Raw genomic sequence first — 9,559 nt, forward strand, 5'->3', positions numbered from 1 at the left:
TCCCATCTGCTACAAGAAGAAAAAAAGGCTTTCCAAGTATTTTGTGCAATGCTACTGCTGATATAATGACAAAAACATTTTTCCAGACAAAGAAAGAGGGAGAGGCAGACAGCCTCCAAACAAGTCTTCAATGAACCTTTGTTACCGGAGTGCGCCTGCTGGTGACTAATCTCACAGACAGACACATATACATTGACCCACAAGCAGACATTGTGGGATCACACCCACATCTGACCTCAGCCACACTAATTTATGGTAGCATACCAGCCTCTGAGTGTGATGTCATACCTATGGCTTTCATCCAGGTGTTTCTTTGCTCATCATTGTGTGTTTCCCCTTATAATCCACCATGACTGTGTTTTTTTTTTATGTTTGTGTGTGGCTGTGCACGGATCTAGTGAACAAATGAGATCATATGATTGGCCAAACAGACACTGAAGACTGCTTTGGTCCTGTTCTCAGTGCATGTGTGGCTTTCACTGTAAAGGAAACTGAAGTTCTTGAGCTTACTTGAGCTTTAGGGATGTTGTTATGCATGTGTCAATATGAAGAGGAAAGCAAAGGGAGAATCATTTAAAAATAATAACCACACTACAGCAAACATGTCTTGTAACACACACGATGAAGACATTATTTAATTGTTTAGCCATCTCATGCACATGCATTCTCTTAGCCAAAAATCAGACATAAAAAAGTTTAAAAATATTCATTACATCTGGATCTGTTAGTATTTAGGGCTTTTCCTGGATAGAAAACAAATGTTTTAGCCTGGGACCCAAAGAGAACCTCCAGCACTGTGATACAGATACAGCACTGTGCAAAAGTCTAGAGCCACCCCTCATTTCTTTATATTTTTACGTCTAAGCAGACATCTAGTAGGCTTTCTTAGAGGTTTTTTTTTTGTTGTTGTTGTTTTTTAAGGTGGATTTGAAGAATAGCTCTCCGGGATTTCTGAAATTATTTCAATTTTTTCCCTTTGGACATTGGATGCTGATTTTTTAGTCCAGTCCGTGTACCTGATCATTTTCAGAGGAATGCTTTTTTGTTTGTTTTTTTGTTATGCCACCAACAATTCAAGATTAACAAAGGTTACTGGCTCAAAGGATAAACTATTTTTGGGCACTTTGTTACTAACACCCCCAAAACACATCATTTGTTCCCATTTCTTTAGTTGATTCTATGAAAAATGCCAATTATTCCACAGTTTGTCAGACATGAAAATTGTATTTTTGCACAAATGAAGGGCTAAAAATTGCCTAAGAGAGTTGAAGAATAAAGGTGGCCATCTGAAGATTACCATTTACAGTGAGTGCACTGCTCATCAGGAAACAACACACTTGTTTGGGACCTTCACGTTCGCTTTCTAGAGAATTTTGAGACACTCTGCATGCCAGTATACTTAAAGACGGTTTCTGATGTTTAAACCAAACAGGTTTTTGTTTCCTTCCTGTAGACATAGCCACATTAGCTGTTCTCCCTGTTTCCAGTCAATCTGGTAATCCAAACCGCTTGCCAGAAACCCCATTTGTATTTAAAACGGCAGAGATGAGTATTATTAGTATTGATTTTCTCATGTAACTATCGACAACATTTGCTTGAACGAAGAGGAAGTGGCGTCTGAAACATATCCCGAGATACCAGAGCAACGAACAACTGGACAAATAAACCCACACAGCAGGAGGTAAGAGGAACCCACCAAGGTGAAGATAAACATCCTGCATATGAAGGTAAAAGAAGATATTTTGGTTGATGTTTAGTAGAAAAAAGGTCACGTTTTCTGCATTTATGCACAAACACAGAAAATGTTCTGTCTTCTCCACCCAGCTTTCTCCTCCTCCCACATCTTTTCTCTCCATCTATATGACAAAGCCCAACAATTACTTCTTTCTCTCTCCCCCCTCTGACTCACTGCAGTGTAATTACACTGTTCGCTCAAACACCACACATACGCACACCAAGTGGGAGAGGGGCAACTGATTCACAATATCTGTGGTTTTAATTGTTATTTTCAACACTTCAGTTACAGCTCAGAGGAAAATTAACGGAATGTGAGAACAGTTATTAGTTTTTCTCGAGTCGTTTTGGTTCAACTGTGCACACACAGGCACACAAATACACACACATACACTCGCATCTCTACGCCAGAGGGAATCACTGCATTTCAGTTCCATTCATCACTAGCTGACATGCTGCACCAGTGACCTGCATGACCGAAGGTACCTCACTCCAAGTGTGTATGTATGTGTGTGTGTGAGACTGTCCTTGTGTGTGCATGCCCCAAGGAGGGGCAAGTCATTAACTATGATGTCATTTCCTGCCATTGTAGTAAGTTTCAGCTGCAGCAAGCAAACTACACTTGGAGTGCAGTGCAAACGTAGACATTGAGATTCAGCTCTGTCAATAAACCGGTTCACTTGTACTGTGTAACATACACAATGTTTTTTTATAATGGAGCATCCACACAAGAAATGACTAGTAGCAAACAGACAACATTTGATGTCAATGACATTCAGTTATGTGTAGTAGCCAGCAGCAAAGCAAAGGGGAAGGATCCCGCATTAAACTTCTCTAAACTTTTAGAAGAGCCATTATAAGCAATTACAAATGGCAGTGACGCTGACAGACACAGGAGCAGTCGTTAGCTACATTAGGATATCCACTAGTCACCAACTACTAGCTATAAAGTGACGCACAGCGAGAACATTTTTTAGATGTGGACGGTGCTAAACATTTCTAAAACTCAGTCCAGATGACAATAAAACTGTCCACGGTCTTATGTTGTGGCTCCCTGTTTAAGTGTTGCCATGTCACGATCTGTTCACAGGATGCTTTGCTGAAGAATATGTGACAGCAGTCGTTTTCACACATGACTCCTGGAAAATGTCAAGGCAGGACACTGTTTGAAGCGCTCCTCTCTCACATGTAAGACACAGCAGAAGACAGTTCTCACTACTGAAAATATGCATGTTCTTATTGGGGGCAAAGCTGATTCGATAGAGCACGCAGATAGCAGGGCACTGGACGCCCAATCAGTACCTTGAATGACTATTATGCTTAATTTATGCCACTGCGGTTGTGTACATTGTGTACAAAGATTTAAAAAAAAATAAAAATACAGAACGCCAAGCACAGACTGTGGCTACAGTTGACACTTCATTGTTTTTAACACTCGCCATCATGTGACAATAAACACTCTCTGTAGGTAGACAGGGAGTTCGAGGCTGCCCATGGATGCTTCCACCGCTGCACCCTAATTTCCCCCGATTACCTGCACTACCAAAGAAAACAGCCACATTCAGACACCAGAGAGATGCTATGTTTGGGAGCAGATAGGTTAAATACTATTTAATGATACCTTTGGCTGTTTCGGACATTGGCATTCTCATATCAACCTCTGTCAGAGAATTTGTAGAAAGGTTCAGGGCCACAGTATCTGTTAGCTGTTGGGGCTGATTTTCATAAGAAAATACCCACAGTCTTAAACAGATGGAATAATCCATCAATGGGGGGGCAGGGATAGCTCAGTAGGTAAAGTGGTCGCCCCATGATCGGAAGGTCGGCGGTTCGAATCCACCTAACGGCTACCCTGAGGTACCCCTGAGCAAGGTACCGTCCCTACACACTGCTCCCCGGGCGCCTGCTTAGTGGGCTGCCCACTGCTTCACTGAGTGAATGGGTCAAATGCAGAGAAAAACAAGTAATTTCCCCATGGGGATCAATAAAGTATCCATCATTATTATTATTATTATTAATCAAGGCACTATTCCAACATCTGCTTCCTTAAGATCAGTATTCACAAATTTATTTTAAAAAAAAATTCCTCAACTTCATAGTATTGTGTTTTAATAACTAAAGAAACCCAGAACAATAGGGGAAATAATTAATCTTATAAGCAGACTGATGAGGAAAACATGACCAGAAATCAGTCACATCATAGCCACTAGCCAATAGTTGTTAACAGTGATTATATGAGTGTGTAAATCTGCGCAGGCAGAGGTTTACACGCTCACACTCTGCTAAGACAATACACAAACCCATCCACATGCCTTCACATGTAGGTGGAAGAAGGTGTCATCTGGGCATTATAAGCTTAGCAAACATACATTTTTAACCATGAGAATGTCCACACACTTTTCTCAAACCCAACTTTTTAAGGGACTACAGAGACATTTCTAACTGACAAACCCAAGACAATTATCTGCATTTTCTTGAGCAATCTCAATCACGATCAAAGCAAAAAGCAACCCACAAACAAGGACGCACAACGACACACACATCAACACCAGCTGGAGTCTGAGTGGTTCTCCTGCTTCTGAGAGGAGGAGGGCGTTTTCCTTTGAGCTCCTGAGGGACACAGCATGCTTTAGGATGTACAGTAAGTGCTCTTAGTGTGTGTGTGTGGAGGGGTGTGGGGTCTGCTTCCTGAATGCAGCCAATCCACAAGTAAAGGGAATGACTGTTCTTTTCGTCTCCTGTGCAAACACTCCACACACACACACACACACTTATTTTCCTTCACAGCTAAAACCACATGCAGGATGCAAGGGAATAAGTTCAGCGAGAAGACAGAAGCTGAATTTACAGATTTGGGACACTTAAACACACACTTTTTCTTCTTTTTTTTTTCTCTTTCCTGAGGTGAGCTTGCAAATAGGAATCGTTGATTTGCGCAGGTTGTGTGGAAAAGGAGTTTAGACCTGCCACAGCTGCATATATTTACACAGCAGGTACAATGCAGCCAATCATTGGGAGGAAAACAAGAAAAAAAGAGGGCCACCCTGTCTGCTAGGAAAACAGTACAACTTATTCAAAAAGGACCAAACCAAGCAATGAAACAAGCACAGTTGCCAACGCCCCCGTTCTGCTCAGATTACTTCATTAAGTCTTACTGATTCCTCGTGACACAAGCACACTCTCATTCAGGAACTCTGCATACCTCAACATGCACAATGTGTGTCTGCAATGACTGCTATCGCTTATGAGTCGCACCACGTACTGCAATTTAAAAGACGCGAGACCGACAGCTTTGTTACCGTCTTGTCTGCCTGTTTTTGCAGTCGGCCTAGACTAAAACAGATTTTAGTGCAACACAAAGACGGTATGAAGAACCTTTTCAAAACTCAGTACACACCCCACCACAACTAAAAAGAGTGCACAAACCTTGCAGGAGAGGAAAAGACAGTACAGCTCTCTGCAATGTGGTACACTGCTGCTGTAAGGTCTCTGAGTGTAGTCAAGTGTTTCTATAAATACAGGCCTCCTGCACTGCGCCGCAATTTACACACACAGAAACACACACACACCACTGCCACGCCTGTATTAGCCTGCTGTAGACCAGGCTGTAGAAGGTTCAGACCAGAAAAGGTGCAGCCATTTATTGGACTCTGTAAAAGTAAATTCATTCATTTCAATAAAAACAAGAAAAAAAACTGAAAGCAGTAACTTTTTAACAGCAGTCAAAGGTATAAATGCTGAGAGCCAACCTAAAGTGCCATATCAAGGAATTTCCCAGATATTTTGAGAAAAACAACGTTGTTTTCCACTCGTTTCACATACTGAGTGTAATGACATGTTTCTACTTGAGATAATGGATTTGGTCTTATGATGCCAAATTAGTAGACAGCAGCTAGACTCTATCGCCGCATGGCTCAAGCAAGCATGACTGGAAAGAATTTTAATGTAATCAAATCGGACCGATTTCACATCTGACCCACTCGCGTGTTATCTGCCTCCCAAATATCCACAAAAACTGATTGTGGTAGATACCGATTTCCAGCTTAAGACCACTATTCAAGTGGTTAAGCACTTAGGTCATGGTGAGGGAGCTGAATGAATGCAGCTGGAGTCTAAGTGAATACAAGCCCACTGGGTGGATAAGCTGCTTGGCAAAGAGGTCTCATTCACAATCAAACCTGAGGAAAATTTATTTAACAGCCAATTGCAGATGATATTATGAACTAAATGTGCATCTGACAAGCTTTAAAACTATGCTGTTGCGGTGTAGGAGGTAGTGCCTGAAGGATGTCGTCCCGGCAACGACTTTTATCTCATCAGAAGAGCCATTATTCAAATACCAGGAATGCACAATGTGAATAAGTAAATCAGTCTGTCAGTAAAAGAGGACAGAAATGAATTTAAAGAATCAAAATATTCAATAATTAAGAAATAAAACAAAAGTATTTGTAATGTAACTGCAATTTAGAGCCCTGGATCTTATTAGTACACAATTCAGAGCTTCAGATTGAAAAATATTCATATGCAGGACTGCACGCTTATTAGTATACTGTTGGTTTAAAGCTTGAGTGGCCTCAGGATACTTTAATTCATTAGCATTTTCTTGCATGTGAAATATGAAGGATTGGCAAGCTCAGCACTGCAGCTCTTTCACACTTGGGAACATAAAGAACGGAGTATGCTGCTTTTGAGGGGATTCACTTGCATTTGACAGTTTGTCCAACTTTACACTGACTGCTTATGCCCCTATTATATATACACATAGCGTCCATATATAATGACTGTTCATAACATAGGGACAAAATTAATCTTCGTGAATTTTCCATGGATTTAACTGGTTATTTCTTCATGAACTCTCTGAGAAGTCCCCAGAAGGCCAAAAAAGGTTACAAGTCAATACAATGCTCTCAAATATCTTATTTTCTCTGATTAACAACCATCAAAACTATCACTTTTCCATTTAAAGCTACATAAAGTTAAAAGAAAACGAGGAAATCCCATATGTAAGATAAAAATAAGACAACTTGGCACTTAGATTGAGGGGAAAGCCTGAAACTGTTTATCAAAAGTAATCAATGAATGGCTGTATATTCCTGCATAGCTCTTGGCCTTCTGCCCCTGTTATGCTGCATTAGCTTATTGGTTAAAAGGGGAAAAACGAATTGCAGTCGTGTCACATCAGATCTTAAATCTTATAAAAAACGTGTGGCCAATAAACACTGAGAAAAACTTACTATTATGAATTTCTCCACTCTTACAGGAGGAAACGAAACATAAGTGCTCTTTTAAGGTGGAAAGTATGTGAGTTCAGTTAAGTTCGGTCAATCAAGGTAAAGCAGCAGCTGAATCCGGGAGAATGAGGACAAACAAATGCGTAAAGTAATTCTGGAGATAAATGTAGGTTAATCCGGTTCAACTATTTACCGTAACTTACACTCTACATTCACTCCATGTGACCGAGGCGACGAGTTTGGTGGCAGTAGGTCACATTTATTTTCCAACTTAGCGAAAGGTAAACTATGTCCTAGTTACGGTGCCCTAAAGCTAAGCTAACTTATCCGGTACTTCCCAAATAATAAGTGAGTAAATTAGTCCAAATACTTGGGGCAGGGAAACAGCTAGCGCCAGCCAGAACTGAACAGTAACCCAACTGCATCTCCCGTAATATCTTTTAGCTGTTGAAATAATCCCCCCAAAACACAACATCACTCACGCTGACTTGTTCCAGGTGACGTCCGAGAGGTTTGAGTTGATTTTACCGGCGACAGAAGCTGTGCAGGGTCGGTAAATATTCCGTTATTTTCACTTGTAGAGCTGGAAGGACTTTCAGATAGCGTTTTTTTTTTCGCTCCTGACCGTTTCCCCCTTCTCGCTCTCCCTCTCGTCGCCTGTTCCTGCTTCCCCTCTCCACATCCAGCATTCCAATATGGCTGCTTCTGGGAGAGAAAAAGAGAAAGAGGGGGGAGAGAGTGAGAGGAGGAAAAGCCTGCCCGCAGGCACACAAAACACAAACCAGCAACTCATGAATGAATGAATGTGTAGATACTTAAAATCTTACAAATGTAGCCGCTTTGTTGTATCCAGGTTTAGAACATTTAGCGCGTCCCTTAACTTAATTGCGTAGTAACTCGTAGTAACAATGTAACAAATTCCACTTTGGATGTCCTACACTTAAAAAACTGTACTAATGACAAAAACATCAGAATGTAAATGTAAATGTTAATAAGCCCCTATGAAAGCAGAAGTTTTGGCAGTTTGTTGGTCTGTGTGTATAAACTATCAGCATTGATATTATAGAAGCGACTATTGGCGCTCATCAGTCTGGGAAGGGTTATAATGCCATTTGAAGTCAACAACTTTCCGTCACAGACAGATGATGACCTGATCCAAGATCAGTATAAGATAACATCAATATAAACATCAAAGTAAATAACATCAATATTGAGTTGTGAGTTTAGCGCAGGTACTCTTCTAAAGTCCATGAAAATAATGCAGTTGAAAATTAGTACAGCACATCCCCTTTAAGGTAGCAAATGTCATTATCATTATAAAGAATGGGCCCTTCCACATGTACATGCATTTGTGCTAATGTAGATAGCCAGTAGATAAGGTTCCCTAAACAGCACCCACTTTACATAATAATGCAGTATTTCCACAGACACCTCAAAACCAACAACTAACTCCTGTGAAAGAATGCCAAGCAGGGTATTTGAGACCATTTGTTTGAGAAAGACAAACAACAACAACAACAAAAAACCCTTGGTGCAGGAATACAAGAACAATATAAACCAGACTAGTCAGCCCCCCTTTAAACTCCGAGACTAGAGACTTTTGTAAACTGTGACTTACAGTGAAATCTACAGCTGATGTGGAGGAATCTGGAGCCTTTTTTTCCTCGGAGATCTGGGCTATAATCCCGGTGCCCACCTTGCCTCTGCAATAGGTGTTGGCTGTTGACTGTATACGCATGTGTCTGTTTGGCAAATAATACAGTGTCAGGGCCTGCTGATTCATTAATCAAACCTAACAAGGTTTGGCCCATTAGTCTTTCTTATACCAGTACTTCACTAATGAATTTACAGTGTGCGTCTTGCTTTTATACACAGGGTCACACACGACATCTGCTGGTCAGTGATTGTTATTACACTTTATTTTGGATTTTATATAGGTTTTAAATTTCAGTACAGTATATTTAGCTTTAATTGATATTTCATGTCTGGATATCAAATGCATTATTATTATATGTTTTATGTTCTCTCGCTTGTGGTTTACAGTGACTTCTGGATCTGATAGGGGAAACAGTTGTTGTTTCTATGGCCATAAAAGGGAATCTATGATTGAAAGGTGGTCCAATACGGACGATTCACGTAAAATAAACCACGGAGCTCTAAAGTGGAATGAATAGAGGTTCTGGTAATTCCATATAATAGTAAGCGCTCTTTATGTATGCAAGTAATTCAGAAAGCTTCTTGTTATGTGAAATGAACGACCGACGAGGTGGCACATTGAGAAAAAATACGCAAGGTATTTACACACCTGAGCCTTGTTTCATTTTTGCTTTGCTAAATGTAGAATTTGTACTTTGCTCATATGAAAGCCGTCTCTCCGCCGTTACTGATTTACAGTGTGTGATAATATTTGCTTCAAAAGCGTGTGCCGTGACCCGGATTCGAACCGGGGTTGCTGCGGCCACAACGCAGAGTACTAACTACTATACGATCACGGCTGGCCACCCAAGACGGCTGATTGTAGGAATGGTGTGACATATAGTGAGGCATCGTCACCCCGACATTAAAAAGAACTTTAGGAGTCGTTTTACACCCTT

General features: G+C 40.7%; 1 protein-coding gene across 8 annotated transcripts in view; it reads right to left on the bottom strand.

The window, feature by feature from the left end:
- Positions 1–8,707, bottom strand: part of ptk2aa (protein tyrosine kinase 2aa) — a 65,920-nt gene extending 57,213 nt beyond the window's left edge. For all 8 annotated transcript variants that reach the window (XM_082520965.1, XM_082520964.1, XM_082520963.1 and 5 more), the window contains exons 1-2: positions 8,584–8,707; positions 7,448–7,670 (exon numbers count right to left, since the gene is read on the bottom strand). In XM_082520965.1, the coding sequence (XP_082377091.1) occupies positions 7,448–7,670; positions 8,584–8,703 (343 nt within the window). In that variant the 5' untranslated portion in view covers positions 8,704–8,707. The remainder of the gene's footprint in view (positions 1–7,447; positions 7,671–8,583) is intronic.
- Positions 8,708–9,559: the final 852 nt, after the last annotated feature.

The sequence above is a fragment of the Aulonocara stuartgranti genome, assembly GCF_965226115.1.
Source record: "Aulonocara stuartgranti genome assembly, chromosome: 22".
NCBI lineage: Eukaryota > Metazoa > Chordata > Actinopteri > Cichliformes > Cichlidae > Aulonocara > Aulonocara stuartgranti.